Raw genomic sequence first — 19,936 nt, forward strand, 5'->3', positions numbered from 1 at the left:
AGGAGCTTCTACTGCAGGTGGTTTGTTTCCTTTCAGGCACCCAGAGCCTTCAGCTTTGGTTCCCCACTGCGACATCTCTCAAAGACCTGTGGCACCAAGGAATTTTATCTCTTTCCCCTCTATTATTACCACATCAAACCTCACAAGTGGACAGGGTTGACCATTTATCACTAACAAAGTAATTAATACTAAGATGGTAGTGACTCACTTTATTGCATGGTAATTTGGAATTTTATTATCATTATTTCATTAAGGCTTCCTGGCAATCTTCCTGGCAAATCCCGAGTAAGAGAGCAAACTTTTTCTATAAAGGGACAGATAATAAATATCAGATATAAATATCAGGCTTTACAGGTTACTGTTGCATATGCTTGTCTTTTTGTTGTTCTATATAAAAAGAGGGCAGTGACCAGATTTGAGCCATAGTTTGCGAAACTCCACTATAAAATCAGGTACAACAGGTAACAATGTGTCTCTCTTCCAGATACCTAATACATATTTATAGCAACTAACATTTATTGAAAGCTTATAGCGTGCCAGCTATTGTGTTTTGTGTTTATTACCTGATTCAATCCTCACAGCCATCCTATGCTATAATTACTATTATTCTTTTCATAGATAAAGAAATTGAGACTTGAAGACACTAAGCAACTTCTCAACGATTCCATAAACGGTGGAGTCAGAATCTAAACCCAGAAAGACTGACTTCTGAATTACTAAACTATACATTCCTGAAAAAGCTTTCAGCTGAACATATAACTGATTAATACTATGGCACAAACTAGAACATTGACCTCCTGAGTGTCAATTTGCTAAATATTCAGAAAAAAACTACATTTTAAAGGGGAGTTGAACACTTTAACTTAATGAATGAAAGCCTAATGGTATAATATCAGACACTGAAATGAAAGGTATTTTGGAAAGAAAAAAAAAAAGAAAGGTATTTTGGAAAGGCTATCAGATTGAGTGTCAAAGCTAAAATCAGGAATCACTGCCATGCTTTTTCAATAAAGCAGCCCCCCAAAAATCTTAATTATGGAACACAGAAGTACAACAAACAGACTATCTTAAAAATTTAACAGATTCACAATTTCTCTCAGGAAACACTACAATAATAAATAATGCCATAAAATGTGAGATCCGCAATAGACTGCACCAGGTACAAACTTAGGGGTAGGCTGAAGATGACAGGAGGAAATAAAGGAAAACTGAAATGTACAATATCCAGATGGTATTCATCTGGTGATTGAAAGCAATTCAGGCAGGAAAGTAATGTTACAGAGGTCTACAAAAGAGGGTAATGTATAGTAGTGTCCCAGGAAGCAATACTCAGAAAAGGAGTAACATAACTAACAGGATCAATGAACTCTAAGGGGTCCTCCTTTTATTATAACCCCCCCCCCCACAAATAAAAAGAGCTCTCTTCATTTCTCCTTTAAGTAGAAGTATTGGAGATAGACAAGGACAAAGATGTGGGAAGAGTGAAGAATATGCTTCAGAGGGGAAAAGGCCTATGTAGATGGAGAAGAGTAAAGTAAATGTGACTTTACCTGGAGGCATACTGCTATCCCATCTTTGGATTGGGGGGAAATGCAAGTGATTCAAACCATATTTCTCTGCTTGCCCCACATAAGTGATTACAGGTTGTTGCTACCATCTACACAAAAGCTTATCATCAAAGGCCTATTGCCTGGATGATTATAGCAAACACCTATATAGTCCTTTAAAGTAATTTAATCCTCATAGTCACCCTGTGAGATGAGTACTTTGAGAATACCCATGTTTGATAAGGATGTTAAAGCACAGAATGGTTAAACTGCCCAAATTCACAGAGCTAAAAGATGGTAGGGCTAGAATTCAAACCCAGGCAGAAAGGCTCCACACACAGTTCACACACTTTTAACCACTCTGTTATAAAATAACTTCTTTGGTTTAATTGTGCCACCACAAGCAAGTGACTGACATCAGACTGTACTGCAGCATATCAAGGACTCCAGGCATTAAGCTGGGAATCAAGATAAAGACTGGACAGAGCAACTAGCAACCGGAGACATAATCTTGGAAGAACCAGGTATCAGGGACGTTCATGAAGAGAGAGCATGAGAGAAAGACGGGACTCAAGAAAAGAAGAAACTACCTCATTACCACAGCAATTTGGACCTATTAAGCTAGCAAACTAAGCGGTTATAAAATAGAGCCCTAATGTGAATGTAATTCTGATCATAAATTCTGGTATTTATGAGTACTCGCATTGATCTTTCAATAGATGAGTCCCTATAATTTAAAAATTAAAACAGCCATATCACAAATGGATTTTTAGCCACATCACTAGGATAAATGCTGACACTGATCATTTAGAACAGAAGTAATTCAGAAAGTTCTGATGCTGGGCTCTAAACTACATGACATGAATGTATATCTTCCGAACTACTGACAAAATATTCCTTAAATTGAATAATAAAATTATTATGTACTAAACAGAGAGTTATTTAAGTTTGGACTAGGAAGATAATCTTGAGATTTAGGTTTTGCCACTGTAACTCATATAAGTGTACTAACAAAGTAGAAAAACTTAAGACAGATCTTCTTAGAATATATGCTCAGGAAATTACCTTTCTAGTTAATATATAGTTATTTTTTATTGCTAGGTGAACAAAATAAACCAGACATGTGAGCAAGAACTCTCCTGGAATACAAACCTAATATTCTAGATCCAGCTCCTAAAACATAGTCCACTCTCAGGCAGCACACAGAGAGGCCAAATATAGACACTGTTTGAGGATATATTGCAAATGATCACAAGGTCTTGCTTTCCCTGTATGACAATAACCTTAGGGCTCTATAAGTAAAACTTTGGTACAATGCCCCTGTGGTTTCAAGAAAAACCAGAACACAAAATAAAATTAATTTATAAAATAAAATTGCATTGCCCACCCCCCCCCAAAAAAAGAATCAAAGAAGCAAAGAAACACACATACACACGATTTGGGAAATATATATCCATGATATGGAATATATATTAATAAATCTGTATTACACCCTGTATTTTACTATATGTAATACAGATTTCATAAAAATTAGAAAAATGTGCATATGTACTTATAATTACAAAATACATGTTCCCAAGAGAAAAACTCAAATTCTGAATGGTAAATAGTCTGACTGAAACTAGTAATCCTAGAGTTTAGCAATGTACTGCTGTCAATTAACTGGCAAAGCCAACATGATTTTTGAGAGCACGAACATCACTAGTTTTGGCATGGTAGATTCCTGTAATCTAAACCCATTGCTAATTTCACTAAGATTGTGTATCCTTGAACCTAGAAGACTGGTTCTTGCCATTGCAAATAACCTGGTTCTTCCTCTTCAGGAGCACCAGAATAACTTATCAACATTCTATCTGAAACACAAAGAGAGGGAGGAAAAACACTGGGTTCCTCAGTCTTCTGGTTCCATTTCTTGTCCATTGTGAGGCCCAGCTGTATTTCTTTCCCTTGAGTTCCAAAAGAAAATCTGTATTTATTAAAATTTTTTCTTCTTTGAAGCAGATTTTAGTTACTTGCAAAAAAGAACAGGCTTTAATTTGAAATCTAAAAGCCTAGAATGTCTAAGCAACCCAATTCTAAAGCATAATAATGGCTTTTAAAAAGTACATTGAAATATTAAGCCTTCTAATCAATGCTATTCATAAGAATATCTATTCTGAATCAAAGACTTTGAGCCAAAATGCAACTAGAGAAAATACATGTCATTCATGTAGAAATAATCATTTTCAATACTATAATGCCTGTGAAATTAAAAACTGCATTTAATTATATTTTCTGTGACAGTGGCTTTCAAACCTATTTTAGCAACAGAATATTTTCTTCTAATGAAATCTTAGGTTCACACCTAATACAAAGCAGAGATCTGCTCTGGTTGAAACATGTGCACATGTCTGGAAGGGGGCATGTGAGCCTGGCTGAACCTGCAGGCAGAAAACCCTGCCTGATGTCCAACCCCTTCCCCTGTCACGGGTCCCCTGAGGCATCACCATGAACCCCTGTGACTTTTGTGAATCAGAGCTTGAAAACCACTGTGCTAGGAAGAGACAGCCATGCTTTTAAACTTTACTTTCACAACCAAGACACCAAATCAGTCAAGTGCCTATTTACCTGTGAGCTTTAAAACTTTTTCCATCAACATAAATATCAATATCTGGGCAACAATGTTTCACGTAAAGTTTCAATAAATCTTCTCCTAATTCAGATGCAGGATCCAAGTCATAATTATCTTTAAAAGAGAAAAACAAAACTAAAAAGTAGTTTCTTTATTATAAATATCCAAAAATTTTGTGTTTTAATATTACTAAAGGTTTTTCCACAGTTATCTTGATTAGCTACCAAGAGAGAGCAATAGTAACTACAATATTTAACTAGTAAATTCAAAATAAAACAATATTAAAATCATCTCTATCTTGCTTTGAAAAATAAATTTCAACTTAATTTAAATATAAATATACCTTTCAATACAGATTTATAGTTAAATATAGGTAATATTATCACAAAATTATACACCAAAATTGAAGCCACTGAATGAATGTCTGACATAGGAAGTTAGAAAATTTTCCAATTTTGATACCCTTTTTCATTACCTTCCTATTCCTGTTCATGAGTTTTTGGTGAAAATGAAAATGACATTTGAGCCAATATATATTCAACTAAAATCAACTAAAATGGGATTTATGGAGCACTTACTATGAGTTTAGTACTATATACAGTATAGAAAAATAAAGAAAATAAATATTTTTAAAAGTATCTCTACTTCAAAAGATTCACCATTCAGAAAGTGAGAAGTGAAATATAAAACATGTTTATATTTTAAAAATTACTGCACTGTATATCATAGCTTTGTCAGTCCAGAAACTTTAGTCAATACATCTGGTGAGAATCCGTCACTGGGGACAGATTCCCACCAACCAAATTTACAAATTTATAAATTTATATATTTATAAACCACAATGTCATCATTGGCTCTGATATCAAGAGAGATCCAGAATCCAACCACGACTCAGTATCTCCATGGCTACCACCCCAGTCTAAGCCACTATCATCTTGCACCTAGATCTCTGCAATAACTTCCCAACACATCTACCACTCTTGAGCCCAACAGAGGCATGTTTTAAAAATATAATCCAAATCATGAGCCATCTCAGTTCAAAACCATATGGCTCTCTCCATTTTTTTAAATAGTAAAAGCCAGTCTTACAATGATTTACCAGGCCCCACAACACCCAGCTCCTCACTATGCAGGTGGTTGGGGACTAGCCTGAGCTCTCCGAGCCTGGAGGGCCACAACTGTCCAAGGCAGGATGACAGGGGGAAGACTGTGCATATGACTATTACCTTGCATAACAGGATAAACCTTAGTGTCAGAATTGAATTGCTGGATACCCAATTGATATTGGAGAATTAGTTGGTGTGGGGGGAAAAAACACACACACATTTTGGTGTCAGAAGTGGCCGAAGAAAAAAACCCACCGTCAGAGAAATCCCAAACTCAATGTTCCTCAAGCTCAAGTCTTCATTCCACTTTACCCTAATCTTGTTCTGCTTATACTCCAGAAGCCTGCCAAATAGTACCACCCAAACTCTCCAAAATGGCTTATAAGGAAGGTGACCACATGTCTTGGTTTGCCTGGGACAGTCCCAGTTAATGCCTGTTGCCCCAGAATAATTATTGACCACAATAATAATTCTGCACTTTTTACTCTTTCAAAAGTATCCCAATTTGGACAATAAGAAATAAGGTCATCCTTTATATAAGGCTTTCAATAATCTGGCTTTGATTATATCTCCAGGCTCATCTCTCACTGTAACCATTCTTGTCCCCTACTCCACCCTAGTCCCACAATAAACTATTTCCAGTCTTTAAAATTTGCTATGTGCCTGAGCTCTCTCTGCCTCTAAGCATGTTGTTTCCTTTACCTGGAATACTTCTCCCCTAAATTCTTTTTGCCTGGTTAACTCCTGCTTTTTTCCCTGAGATTCAACTCAGACATCACTCCCTTCATGTAGCTTTCTCTGGATGCTAAGTCCAGGTAAAATGTGCCTTATCTGTGTCCTCATCACACTCTGTGCATAATCCATCTGACTATATCTCCTCCTAGACTGCACGACAGGAACTCTGTTTTGTTCACTCTTAAACATTCAAAACCTAATGCAAAATCAATATTCCATTTAAAAATGTGATAATTAGGGGGCACCTGGCTGGCTCAGTCAGCAGAGCATGTGATTCTTGATCTCAGGGTTGTGAGTTCAAGCCCCATGCTGAGTGTAGAGATTACTTAAAAATAAAATCTTTAAAAAATATGTGATAATTAGAATGGCATTCCAGGAACAAACAGCAAGTGCAAGAATACAGTTCTTTGGGGGAAACGCCAAATAATTCAGTAAGACTAGAGCTCAAAGGGTGGGAGGCCATTGTGAAGAGAAGAAGCAGCAGAGTTCTAGGCAAGAGCCAGTTCACAAATTTCCTTATGTCACTGGAAAGAACCTGGGATTTATATTAAGGCTATGGGAAACAATTGAAGAATTTTAATAAGGGGAGTGCCGTGATCAGACCTGCAGTTAACAAATATTGTTCTACACAGTATAAATGGAGGGTGGCACAATGAGAGGCCTGGCAACTAGCTGGGGTGCAGATGCTCAAGAAAAATTGCAAAGACCTGAAATTAAGAAATGGTAGGAGGATAAAGAAGAGAAGTATTTAAAATATTTAAGAGAGGGGCACCTGGCTGGCTCAGTTAGAGAAGCATGAGACTCTTGATTTTAGGGTTATGAGTCCAAGCCCAATGTTGGGTGTAGAGCTTACTTAAATAAGGCGCTAACTTCCTGTTGTGTGTAGGACCTGATGGATGTAAACGCCATTCACTTTGTATCCCTTGTGCCTGGAGTACAGATTCATTCCATATGTGTTTGCCCTCTAGGGGGTTATGTATCATTGGGGAGCACGGGGTCATAGAACACAGGAAGTTTCAAGGAAGGTGACATTGACAGTAGGAAAGCTTGCAAAGAAGTTAGTAAGATTCGGACAACAAGTATCTGATAAACTGGTAAACATGGGGGTTTCCATGGAGGAATGGAGAAAGTAGTTAAAAGACAGGGGGTTGAGGGGTAAATGAGCTCTTTTCACTTACATCCGCAATGTGTTTGGCCACTTTAATGGGCTGCTGTGGGACTGTGGCAGAACTCTAGATGAGAGACAGGAAAAATGGGTACTAAATATCAGCTTGGCCAACTGCTATACCTGTGTGGCCTTGATAAAGTCCCTTATACTTAGAGTTCTCATCTGTAAAAATCAGCCTACAGCTACTTGCTTCTTAGAGTTATCTGAGACCAAATGAGATAAACTATACGAATGGATCTACCTCAAAGCTTAGAAGAGACATCCATTCATTCATTCACCATAGTTAGATACTGTTAACGTACATACAAGGATTCTAAGTGGGCTTAAGTCAGTTTGGTTATTATTATTGTTGTACTAAATATCAATAATAAAATCTTTCAGTTAACAGATACTTTCATATACATTCAATTCTGCTACAATGCTTGTTTTTAAAATACCAGTTCGATCTAACACAACTGATATATTAGGGAACAATTTGAACATGATGTGAAATTTTCATTTGCTTACGTGCATTTCACTTCCTTGCAGCTCATTCACAAGAAATACTAGGTCACTGCAAAAAAAACTGCACCCACCTGAACGGAACCATGTAAGAATACATAAAACATACACAAACACCTTAAACATCTACCAGATACCTCAGTTCACTGCATATGTTATGACCTACATCCTCCATATCTGGTGTTACAAATTTCCATCTGATTGCAGATAACCAACTGTTAGGAGACCATTTTCAATGAATATTTTGTGTTTCTGTATGGTCTGAGGCAGAGCATACTTTTCTGGGCAGAGCGCTGGAAAATCTGGATAAAGAATGATTAAAGAACAAACATGCCTTGGAGGCTAGAGATACTGTGAGGTTCCAGAAATATTTACAGATTTTCTTCCCCTCAAAACCATTTCCCTATACTCCAGGGTGGTGAAGCTACCTTCCTCTCTCTTCACCAGGGAAGATTTATTTACCTTCCAAAGTAAAGACCCCTCCCTCCTACTCTATTTCCCTCTCTCTATCTCTATCAGATCTGCCAGCAGCCTATGAAAGTCTCCTAATTTTGGTGTTCCTCTCTTATGGTGCAATCCCACTTTACATGCAGGGTAACATCAGGCCCTCACCACTGAACCTTGTGGGGACTGGAGGTTGGGAACTTGCACTAAGATGCTCTGTAAATAATAAATAGACCAGAGATCTCAAGTTTCCTGTTAGAATATCTACCATTACTGTATCTCTGTATCATCTATACTTTAACCTATCTATACTTACTCCTATGTCCTTAACATCATCCTTCTGCCAATTCACAATAGTTCACAAGCTGCAACCCTTCTGACACCCACTTCCACAAACAAATTTAAGTTCTTTTTCAAGGTCAATTACCATATTTATTGTAGTATTTAGGTATTTCTTAACAACTCAACATGTGTAAAACCATACCATTTTTATTAGATTTCTATCTTTTTAAAATGTGTCACAACAAAATTGTAATTTTTTTGTGTCATGACAAAATATAATGATTTTTATGCTGCATGTTTTTTTAAGTAATACATATATTGTGTTATAACAGAACTGAATCTATAGTCTGCTAAAGCTTCTATTGGTGTGGATCAAAATAAGGATGATGACATGTGGAGGCTTAAGAGGAGAACTGTGAATTTATTCATAATAACCCCATCTCCAATTGCTTGGGAAAACTAGGAGTTGACTATAGTATTACTTTCACTTACCCATAAAAAATTTGCTTTCACTTACTTTTATTACATTTACTTTCAATTACTTTTATTTCATTTACCTATAAAAAAGAAATCAGTAGAACTGATTTTTGAAGTACGTTTTTCTCCAATTGTATCAGAATATAGTTACTTTCATGGCATTAAAATGTATAAAAATCCACTAAAAAAAAGCCTCACCAGTGGAAATTAAATTGTCCTCTCCATCACTGATATCCTCTGGAACTTCATGCTTCAGAAGAGAACAAGGAGATGACTTTTTATCTAAGAACTCTACAGATGATCTTCCATCATTGTCGGTGCACTTTCCAAAGCTGAAGTTATGTCTCTTTTGTGGTACTCCCTTCTCTACTATCTTTTTCCTAAGAATTTCCTCTTCATAGTTTTTTAGGCTTCTGTTTGATGAATATACAATTCTAAAAGAAAATGTAAAATATTAATGAAAATAATGTTGGTGATTCTTAAAAGCTAGTTTCCCAAGTGCTACTTTCATATAATACAACTATATAATTTTAAAACCATTTTTATCTGGACTAACTGGAAAAAGATCTCAAATAGCAGAAAGTTTTAAACGTAGTCTATGACATATTTTAATGTTAGAAAGGAATATACAATGCCATCAAACTAGATAACCTAGATAAAATGGACAATTCTTAGAAAGACACACACTACCACCTGACTTAAGAAGAAACAGTATCTGAGCAGACCTATACCAACTACAGAGATTGAATTAGTAATCAAAAACTTCCTACAACATAAATCCAGGACAGGTGGCTTCACGGGTGAACCTACCAAATGTTTAAAGAAATGACACCAATCCTTCACAAACTTTTCCAAAAAATAGAAAACAGAACACTTCTTAACACATTCTGAGGCCATTACTATCCTGATACAAAAGCAGACAAAGACACCATAAGAAAAGAAAACCATAGACTAATATTTCTTATTAATATAGATGAAAAAAAAATTCCTTAGCAAAGTAATAGCAAACTGAATCTAGCAACATATAAAAGGATTATAAACCATGACCAACTGGGGTTTATCTCAGGAATTCAAGGGTAGCTAAACAAATGAAAATCAATGTTATACATCACATGCTATCATCTGAATGTTTGTAGACCCTCAAAATTTGTATGTTGAAACCTAAAGCCCAGTGTGATATAAGGTAGGAGGTGAGGCCTTTGAGAGGTTACTTAGGTGGAGCCCTCATGAATGGGATTAGTGCCCTTATAAAAGAGGCTCCCAAAAGATCCCTCACCTCCTTCCACCATGTGAGGGCACAGTGAGAAGTCAGCATCTACAACCCGGAATAGGGTCTTCACCAGAATCCTACCATGCTGGCACTCTGGTCTTGGACTTCCACACTCCAGAACTGTGAGAAATAAATTTTTGTTGTTTATAAGCCATCCAGTCTGTAGTATTTTTTTAGAGCAGCCCAAAGACATCATAAAACCTTTTAAATTTAGTCCTCTTAGTAGGACTAAGACACCATATCAACAGGACAAAAACCACATGATCACCTCAATAGATGCAGAAAAAGCATTTGACAAAATCCAACACCTGTCATGATGAAACACTCAAAAAACTTGGAATAGAAGGAATGTCCTCAACCTGATTAAGAACATCTATGAAAAACCCACAGCTAACATCATATTTAATGGTACAAGACTGAAAACTTTCCTTCTCAGATCAGAAAGGATGCCTGCCTGTTCTCACTACTTCTATTCAACATTTAACTGGAGGCTCTAGCCAGGGGATTAGGCAAGAAAAAGAAATAAAAGGCATCTGGATTGGAAAGGAATAACTAAAGCTATCTCTATTTACAAATGACAAACTTGTATATAGAAATCCTTGGAAACCCACCCCAAAACCTATTTGTTAAACAAGTTCTACAAGGTTGCAGGATACAAGATCAATATGCAAAATCAACTGTATTTCTAAATACTAGAAATCAACAGTCTAAAAGGAAATTAGAACATAGTACCATTTACAATAACATCAAAAAAATAAAATACTTAAGAATATATTTCACAAAAAAAGCATAACACTTATACATTCAAAGCTATAAAACAATGCTGCAAGCAATTATATAAAGGGAAACACATTCTAGATGATTTAAGATTATTAAGATGGCAATACTCTCTGAATTGCTCTACAGATTCTATTCAATGCAGTATCTATCAAAATTCAACTACTTTTCTGCAGAAATGGAAAAGTCAGTCCTCAAATTCAAATAGAAATGCAAGGGACCCAAGGGCACCTGGGTGGCTCAGATGGTTAAGCGTCTGCCTTCAGCTCAGGTCATGATCCCAGTGTCCTGGGATCAAGCCTTGCATCAGGCTCCTGGCTCAGCGGGGAGTCTGCTTCTCCCTCTCCCTCTGCCTCTCCCCCTGCGACTGCTCTCTCTCTTTCTCTCTGTATCTCTGTCTCAAATGAATAAATAAAATCTTTAAAAAAAAAATGCAAGGGACCCAGAACAGTCAAAACAATCTTGACAAAGAACAAAGATGGAAGATTCATACTTCCCAAATTCTAAGCTTCCTACAAAGCTACAGTCATCTGCACTGTGTGGTACTGGCATGAGGATAAACATATAGATCAGCAGAACAGAACTGAGTGCATAGAACTACATATATGGGCAACTAACTTTTGACAACAGTGTGGTGATATTGTGATTTATAACATGAAATATATATTTGGCCTTTGTCCACTGTTCCTGGCACATATCTCCTAAAACCCTTGTAATTTCCTATGCAAGAGTCATAGGGACATTTTTGCTATAATGCTTAGCTTTGTTCCCAACTCCTGAAATAGCTCCAGGGCAATAGAAGTGGAATGGATGGCTCTTCTTATTCATAACAAGCCCTTTGAACCACAGCAGAGTTTACATTAATGAGCTAGGTGACATTTGGAAAGCCCCCAAGGATGGGGCTGCTTGGCAAGAGAGTTTGAATTAATCATCAATGGCTAATGATTTCATCCATCATGCCTAAGTAATAAAGCCTCCATAAAGACCCTAAAAGATGGGATTCAGTGAGCCTCTGGGTTGGTGAATACATGGAGAAGCTGGGAGAGTGGTGCACCCAGAGAGGGCATGGGAACTCCACACCCCTTCCCACATACTCACCCTTTCCATCTCTTTCATCTGGCTGTTCTTAAGTTACATCCTTTTATAGTAAATTGGCAATCTAGTAAGTAAAATCCTTTCCTGAGTTCTGTGAGTTCTGTGTTCTAGCAAATTAATTGAACTTGAGAAAGGAGTCATGGGACCCTTCAATTCATAGCTGGTTGGTCAGAAGCACAGGGAACAACCCAGACTTGCAACTGCATGTGAAAAGGGTTTGGGACAGTCTCATGGGACTAAACCCTTAACCTGTGGGATCTAATAATATCTCCAGGTAGTGTCAGAATTGAATTAAATGGGTAGGACCCCCAGCTGGTATCTGGAGAATCTCAGAACTGTTTGGTGTGGGGGAAAACTCCCACACATTTGGTGACCAGAAGGGTCAGAAGTGAATTATTCTATGAGTACAGTATTAAAAGTAAAGGAGACATTGGGGAGGGTATGTGCTATGGTGAGCGCTGTGAATTGTGTTAAGACTGACGAATCACAGACCAGTACCTCTGAAACAAATAATACATTATATGTTAAAAAAAAAAAAAAAAGAAGATAGTAGGAGGGAAAAATGAAGGGGGGAAAATCGGAGGGGGAGACGCACCATGAGAGACTATGGACTCTGAGAAACAAAGTGAGGGTTCTAGAGGGAAGGGGGTGGGGGGATGGGTTAACCTGGTGATGGGTATTAAAGAGGGCACGTATCGAATGGAGCACTGGGTGTTATACGCAAACAATGAATCATGGAACACTACATCAAAAACTAATGATGTAATGTATGGTGACTAACATAACATAAAAAAAAAAGTAAAGGAGACACACAGTAAAGTGTTTTTCCTTTAGAGGTGTCCAGACAATCCAACAGGAAAAGAATAGTCTCTTCAAAAGATGGTGCTGAGATAAGTGGATATCCAAATATGAAAGAACAAAGCTGGATACTAGCCTCACAATTGTATACAAAAATTAATTCAGAATAGGTGAAAGATCTAAATGTAAGAACTAAAAAAGTATACATGGGTATAAGTCTTTATGACCTTGGATTAGGCAATGGTTTTTTACACATAACACCAAAAGTACAAGTAACAACAACAAAAAAGAAATAAAGTGAAAATCATAGAAATTATAAACTTTGGTACTTTCAAAGACACTATGAAGAAAGTTAAAAGACAATTCACAGAATGGGAGAAAGAGTTTGCAAATCACATACCTGATAAGAGACTTGTATCTAGAACATATAAAGAATTTTAAAATCCTTTCCTATAGAATAAAATTCTTTTTTGAAAAAGATTTTATTTGAGAGAGAGAGAGAGCATGCGCATGCATGCGCATGAGAGAGAACATGAGCAGGGCGAGAGGTAGAGAGAGAAGCAGACTCCCCATGGAGCAGGGAGCCCAATGCAGGGCTCAATCCCAGGACCCTGGGATCACGACCTGAACCAAAGGCAGACACTTAACCCACTGAACCACCTAGGTGCCCCAGAATAAAATTCATATATAGAGACTATGTACAGAATATCAAATACATAAAGAATTTCAAAATATAAACAATACGTCTCAATAATATAAAGACAAATGACCCAACTTAAAATGGGCAAAGAAACTCCATAGTTTTCCAAAGAAGATATATAATAGCCAATATGCACACGAAAAGATATTCAACATCAATAGCCACCAGAGAAATACAAATCAATATCACAATGAGATACCACTTCACACCCACTATGGTGACTATAATCAAAATGACAGATAATAATAAGTGTTGTCAAGAATGTAGAGAAATTGGAATCTTCATACATGCTGGTAGGAATGTAAAATGGTATAGCCTCTTTGGAAAAGAGCCTGGCATTTCCTCAAAAGTTTACCATATGACCCAGCAATTTCACTTCTAGGTATATAACACACGAGAAATGAAAACATATGTTCACATAAAAATCAGTGCATGAATGTTCATAGTAGAATTATTCATAACAGCCAAAAAGTCAAAACAACCCAAATGTCTATCAACCAATGAATGGATATGGTATATCCATATGCACAGAAGAGATTTAATATAGCAGTCCTGACACTATCTTTTAAAAGACTTAATTATAAGGTTGGCCCTTGGCTGGTATCCGGGAACATGATTTCAAGAGTGTTCCTGGCATTCTATAAATGACAAGTGTGGCTCGTTGTGCCTAAACCATTTATACGAATAATATGGTTTATGCTTAACACCTGCTTTCCTTCCAGGAGTCTGGAATACGGATGCACAATAGATAAAGGGTGCCTACATGACAAACACCTAGTAAAAACCCTGGGCACTGAGCCTCTAATGAGCTCCCCTGGTTGACAACATTTCAGAAGTGTTGTCAAAACTCATTACTAGGGGAATTAAGCATGTCCTGTGTGACTCCACTGGGAGAAGACTCTTGGAAGTTTGTGCCTAGTTTCCTGTGGACTTCACTCCATATTCCTTTTCTCTTTATTTCTTTTGTAGTAAATCACAGCCCAGAATATGACTATATGCTGAGTCCTATGAGTCCTAGCAAATCATCAAACCTGAGGATGGTCGTGATGACTCTTTATCCACCATACAATGAAATATTCAGCCATGAAAACAAATGAAGAACTGATAAACACCACAACATCAATGAACCTTGAAAATATCACACTAAGTTTAAAAAGCAGGACATAAAAGGACATGTACTATATGATTCTACTTATATGAAATGCCCAGAATAGGCAAAACCATAAAGACAGAAAGTAGATTATTGGTTGCCAGGAACTGGGGGAAGAGAGAGTGGGAAGTGACTGCTGGGGGCACGGAATTTCTTTTTAGGATGGTGAAAATATTCTGGAATTGGAGACTGGTGGTTGCAAAACACTGTAAATATACTAAGATGACTGAATTATACAGTTTACAAGGGTGACTTTTAAGGTGCGTGAATTCTATCTCAGTTTTTTAAAAGACTGAGAATAGGAGAGGAACTGGAGGCAGTGTAATAGATAACTCTTGAGCTTTAATATAAAAGGGTGCAGAGCATTAGAGTACCAGCTGGTAGAGTATTAGTTGGAAGGGAAATGAGGTCAGGAAAGGCTTCTGTTATTTTTAAAGTGGGAATAAAATACCATGTTTATATACCAATGAGAAGATCCAAAAGAAAAGAAAAGAAAAGAAACTTCTTTTGGGAAAGTGAAAACTGCTGGAGCAATGTCCCTCAATAGGAGAAAAGAGGGTGAAAATGGTTTTAGTGGAGGGAATGGTTTTAGAAGCACTGACAGTTCATCAACAGTAACAGGGGAAAAGACAAAGCATACGGTGTAAATGCAACTAAATGAATAGATGTTGGAACAGTTTGTGAGAGTTCTAATTGCTTTGATTTTTCTCAGTGAAATATAAAGAAAGGTCATCAAGTGAGAATGAAGATGGGGGAAGAACAGCTGAGGGTTCAACAAAAAGGAGGTATGAAATAATCTAGGAGAGAAGGAGAGCAAATAGGACTAGGGAAATATCATATGACTGCATACAGTCAGCACTAAGTACCTACTTGAGGTTCATGGCCGTGATTTAAAGTGAGACCAAATACCATGTGTTTTTCTCCTGCCATTTAATTGTGTGAATGCAGGCGTGGAGGAGTCAAAGAACTGGATTTAAGGTTTGGGGTTTTGACATGCATACAAGGCAAATTCAGAGGGGACAAAGGAAAAGAGGCTGTATGTAAAGGAAGTGATACAATGATAGACAAAAAAAATTTAAACTAAGGATAGAAACAAGGACATAAGAGGATAAGAGACAATAAAACTGGTAAGAGTCACTGCAGGTCCTGATGGGAGTCAATAAATTATTAGATTCAGGAGTTTTAAAGGAGTAAGGTAGAGAGATGGGAAGAAGTTAGAGGTTGAAATGTCTGGAATCAAGATTATGGAGGATTGCAGTTTATTGTTATTGACATGATTTAGGATTTGACATGGTAGTGAGGCAGAACAAGATTACTGGAAGACAAGAACTAAAGGAACCAAGAGGCCATGGTATTGGAAACATATGTTGCAATTTTAATTACCAAGAATTACATTACAAGAGAAATTGACAAGAATTTTTTTGAGAAATGAGGAGGACTGACTTCTGGGGAAGATGGTGGAGTGGGAGGATCTTAAGCACACTTCTCCCATGGATACAACTAGATAACACCCACATCTGTGTAAATAACCTAGAAAACGAAGTGAAGACGGGCAGAACAGACTCTCCACAGCTAAATGTAGAGAAGAGGCCACATCAAAAAGGGCAGAAAGGGCGGAGATGCTGTCAGGAGCCAACGGCCCTTGGGACTGTCTGTGGGAGGGAGGGATACCATGGGTGTAAAGAGGATCAGACACCAGCCTGGGGGAACCACATGGGAAAGATGAATCCCCACAACATTTGGCTTTGAAAACCATATGGACTTAACAATCAGTAGGGCTTAACACCTGGAACTTTAAAAATCAGCAGGCAGAACTCTGGGAGAGCCAGGAGTCCCCTCCTTTAAAGAGAGAGCACAACAAAGAGCCAGAAGAAATACAGCATAGAAGCAGCAGTTTGAACGCCTAGGGTATATGGGAAGGGGATTTATTTACTAATCTCAGAGTGTGTGCTGGAGGGGCAGGGATCTTAGGGAACTTCTCCAAGAACAAAACAGCTGCTAAGCACCATTTCCCTCTCCAACACCAAAGCCTAGATACACAAGCACCTACAGGAACAAGCAGAGCATGTACATTCTCCACCTACATGCTAAAGCATGCTTCACACCCCCATTCTGCTGCAGAAATGCCCTCTCCTTCAGAGCCTAGGCAGGACTTTCCCCCAGGGGCTGCAGACCCTGACCCACAACTGACTGACAGAGACCTACTGGCTCCTCACAGCCCATCCCGCATTCTGCTGCAGACCTGCCCCATCGAATACATCCTTGGCTGAAGCCCATCTAAAGCAGTGCCATAAGCCTGGCAGTGTCAAGCACCCCTGACAGGAGCCATCAACACTTCAGTGTGACTCCTGCCCTGGGGGAGAGGGGAAATTAACAACACACACCAGTCCAAATGCAGCCCCAGCAGTGGGCTGGGGACAGACATCAGGTCTGACTGCAGGCCCCACCCACCAATGAAAGCTTCTCAGAAGACAACACAGGGAAAACCCCTGCAGTTCCATGCCATTGCATCTCTGGCAAATGCCTGGTCTGACTCAGTCAAGCCCAAGGCAGTCCCAGACTGACCCACTAACAACACAGGGGCCAAATCCTGCTCACAACAGGCAAAGAGAGCCATTGCAGACAACTAGACTGAAGGCAAATGTGGTTCAGCAACAACACTAGGTTACACACACCACACATAAAAGATACCTCTGAAGCGCCAGGTTCTGGTCAACAGGGGACACAGAACAACAGGGCACTATAGGACCTCTTCTTCATAAGGCCACTACTTTCATGAGGAGGAGAGATAGCTGACTTTCCTAACACATATAAACAGATACAGAAAGTTAGATAAAATGAGACAGCGGACTATGTACTAAATGAAAGAACAGGGCAAAATCACAGCAGGAGGGCTAAACAAAATGGAGATAAGTAATATGTCTAACAGAGAATTTACAGTAATGGTCATGAAGATACTCACTGGACTTGAGAACAGAGTGGAGGACCTCAGTGAGACACTCAACAAAGAGATAGAAAATATGAAAAAGAACCAATCACAGATGAAGAACTCAGTAACTAAAATTAAAAATATACTAGAGAGAATAAATAGTAGACTAGAGGAAGCAAAAAAATGGATCAGCGACCTGGAGGACAGAGTAATGGAAAGTAATCAAGCTAAAGAGGAGAGAGAAAAATAGTAATAAAAAAATTAAAATAGACTACGGGAAGCCAGCAACACTACCAATAAAATAACATTTGCATTATAGGGATCCAAGGAGAAGAGACAGAAAAGGGAGCAGAAAATTTATCTGAAAAATAATGCCTGAAAACTTACTGAATCTGGGGAAGGAAACAGAAATCCAGATCCAGGAGGCAAAGACAGCATCCAACAAAATCAACCCATGGAGGTCCACACCAAGACACACAGTCATTAAAAGGATGAAAAGTGGTTATAAAGAATTTTAAAAGCAGCAAGAGAAAAGAAAACAATTACATACAAGGGGAAAACCCCATAAGGCTATCAGCTGATTTTTCAGCATAAATTTTGCAAACCAGAAGAAAATGGCATGATATATTCAATGTGCTGATAGGAAAAAATCTGCAGCCAAGAATACTCTATCCAGCAAGGCTACCACTGACAACTGGAGAAGACATAAAGAGTTCCTAGGCAAATAAAAGTTAAAGGAATTCATCACCATTAAACCAACTCTATAAAAATTTTAAAGGGGACTCCTTCAGTGGAAAGAAAAGACCACAAACAGTTGTTTAAAAAAAAAGTCAGAAGTACAAAAGCAGTAAAATTAAGTTTATCTACTAAAATCAGTCAAGGGAGTCCCAAAATAGAAGGATATAAAGTAAACTATATAACTAAAATGTGGCAGGGGTAGGGGAAAAGGAGTTAAGAATGGGTTCAAACTTAAGGAACCATCAACTTAATACAGACTGCTGTATGTGTAAGATGTCATATATAAGCCTAATGGTAACCTAATAGATATCAAAAAATAAAGAGAAAGGAATCCAAGTATATCACTAAAGAAAGCCAGCAAACTGTGAGAGAAGAGAGTAAGAAAGGACAGAGAAGAACTACAAAAACAACCATAAGAAGTAACAAAATGGCAATAAGTCCATACCTTTCAATAGTTACTTTGAATGAAAATGGACTAAATGCTCCAATCAGGAGACATAGGGTGACAGAATAGATAAAAAAGCAGGAACCATCTATATGCTGCCTACAAGAGACTCATGTCATACTAAAGACACATGTAGATTGAAAGTAAAGGGATGGAAAAACAATCATCATGCAAATGGAAGTGAAAAGAAAGCCAGGGGAGCAACACTTATACTGGACAAATAGACTTTAAAACAAGACTGTAACAAGAGACAGAGAAGGACACTATATAACCATAAAGGGAACAATCCAACAAGAAGATATAACAATTGTATATATTTATGCACCCAACATGGGAGCACCCAAATATATAACACAATAATAATAAACATAGAGGAAGTAATCGATAGTAATACAATAATAATAAGGGACTTCAATACCCCAGTTACATCAATGGGCAGATCATCCAAACAGAATCAACAAGGAAACATTGAACCAGATGGATCTAACAGATATATTCAGAACATTCCATCCTAAAACAGTAGAATACACATTCTCTTCAAGTACAAACACAGCACTCTCCAGTATAGATCACAAGTTAGGCCACAGAACAAATCTAAACAAATTCAAAAAGATGAAAGTCATGCCATACATCTTTTCTAATCACAATGCTATGAAACTAGCAATCAACCATAAGAAAAAAATCTGGAAAGAACACACATACATGGAGGTTAACATGCTACTAAACAATGAATAGGTTAACCAAGAAATCAAAGAGGGAAAAAAAATACATGGAGACAAATGAAAATGAAAACAACAATGGTCCAAAATCTTTGGGATGTAGCAAAAAAGGTCCTAAGAGGCAACATTGTAGCGATTTAGGCCTACCTCAAGAAGCAATAAAAATCTCAAATAAACAACCTAATGTTACACCTGAGGGAGCTAGAAAAAAAACAAAACACAAAACCACAAGGAAAGAAAAAACAAAGATTAGAGCAGAAATAAGTGAAATAAAAACTAAAAAACAATAGAACAGATAATGAAACCAGGAGCTGGTACTTTTAAAAGGTCAACAAAATTAATAAACTTTAATCCAAACTCATAAAAATAAAAAAGAACGAGAGGAGGCAAATAAACATCAAAAATGAAAGAGGAGAAATAATAACCAACACTACAGAAACATAA

At 37.6% G+C, this 19,936-nt stretch overlaps 1 protein-coding gene across 5 annotated transcripts in view; it reads right to left on the reverse strand.

The window, feature by feature from the left end:
* BTBD8 (BTB domain containing 8) overlaps window positions 1-19,936 on the reverse strand; it is a 102,221-nt gene that overhangs the window by 68,409 nt on the left and 13,876 nt on the right. For 4 of the 5 annotated variants that reach the window (XM_078072762.1, XM_078072761.1, XM_078072764.1 and 1 more), the window contains 2 exons: window positions 9,070-9,305; window positions 4,155-4,272 (listed from right to left, as the gene is read on the reverse strand). In XM_078072762.1, coding sequence (XP_077928888.1) covers window positions 4,155-4,272; window positions 9,070-9,305 — 354 coding nt within the window. Of the gene's footprint in view, window positions 1-4,154; window positions 4,273-7,177; window positions 7,195-9,069; window positions 9,306-19,936 lie in introns of those variants that run through there. The other variant, XM_078072765.1, reaches the window with a different exon arrangement.

The sequence above is a fragment of the Halichoerus grypus genome, chromosome 5 (genome assembly GCF_964656455.1).
Source record: "Halichoerus grypus chromosome 5, mHalGry1.hap1.1, whole genome shotgun sequence".
NCBI lineage: Eukaryota > Metazoa > Chordata > Mammalia > Carnivora > Phocidae > Halichoerus > Halichoerus grypus.